Here is a 1,081-nt window from a genome sequence, read left to right on the forward strand (position 1 = left end):
GTGTCTTCTTGGGAACAAGGTGCCCAAACTCCATTATAATCTGTCAGACACACTGTCATTCCATTGGGTGGGTTGAATAATGAGCTAACTCATTTAGCTCATGGAATGGTGATTTGTGAGACAGAAGGTATGGATTTTGCTCAAAGAAGTCTGCCTTGTCATTGTCTTTTCCTCTAGTGACAGGTGCGCATGGCCAGATGCAGCAAATGTCCAACAGAAGCTTCCCCACTGAATTCCTCCTCTTGCCATTCGCAGATACACGCGAGCTACAGCTCCTGCACTTCGGGCTCTTCCTGAGCATCTACCTGGCTGCCCTCCTGGGCAACGGCCTCATACTCACAGCGATAGCCTGCAACCACCACCTCCACACCCCCATGTACTTCCTCCTCCTCAACCTTGCCCTCGTTGATCTGGGATCCATCTCCACCACTGTCCCCAAAGCCATGGCCAACTCCCTCTGGGACACCAGGGCCATTTCCTATGCAGGCTGTGCTACCCAGGTCTTTTTCTTTATTCTCTTTGTGGCAGCCGAGTTTTATCTTCTCATCATCATGGCCTATGACCGCTACGTTGCCATCTGCAAACCCCTGCACTACGGGACAATAATGGACAGCAGAACTTGTGTCTACATGGCAGCAGCTGCCTGGGGCAGTACTTTTCTCTATGCTGTGCTTCACACTGCCAATACCTTTTCCCTCCCCTTCTGCCAAGGCAATGTCCTGGACCAGTTCTTCTGTGAAATTCCCCAGATCCTCAAGCTCTCCTGCTCAGATGCCTATCTCAGAGAGGTTAGGCTTCTTGTGGTTTGTGCCTTGTTTTTTGGGGGGTGATTTGTTTTCCTTGTGCTGTCCTATGTGCAGATCTTCAGGGCTGTGCTGAGGATCCCCTCGCAGCAGGGCCAGCACAAAGCCTTTTCCACGTGCCTTCCTCACCTGGCTGTGGTCTCCCTGTTTCTTAGTACTTCCACATTTGCCTACCTGAAGTCCTCCTCCATCTCTTCCCCATTCCTTGATCTTTTGCTGGCAGTTCTGTATTCGGTGGTGCCTCCAGCAGTGAATCCTCTCATCTACAGCATGAGGAA

At 51.2% G+C, this 1,081-nt stretch overlaps 1 protein-coding gene across 1 annotated transcript; it reads left to right on the forward strand.

The window, feature by feature from the left end:
* Positions 1–255: 255 nt before the first annotated feature.
* LOC118158862 (olfactory receptor 14C36-like) lies at positions 256–803 on the forward strand (the record flags this gene model as incomplete). Its single annotated transcript, XM_035313550.1, has 1 exon — positions 256–803. A coding segment is annotated over one exon (548 nt), but the record flags the coding sequence as incomplete, so codon positions are not given.
* Between the last annotated feature and the right edge of the window lie 278 nt (positions 804–1,081).

The sequence above is a fragment of the Oxyura jamaicensis genome, unplaced genomic scaffold (genome assembly GCF_011077185.1).
Source record: "Oxyura jamaicensis isolate SHBP4307 breed ruddy duck unplaced genomic scaffold, BPBGC_Ojam_1.0 oxyUn_random_OJ54084, whole genome shotgun sequence".
NCBI classification, from domain to species: domain Eukaryota; kingdom Metazoa; phylum Chordata; class Aves; order Anseriformes; family Anatidae; genus Oxyura; species Oxyura jamaicensis.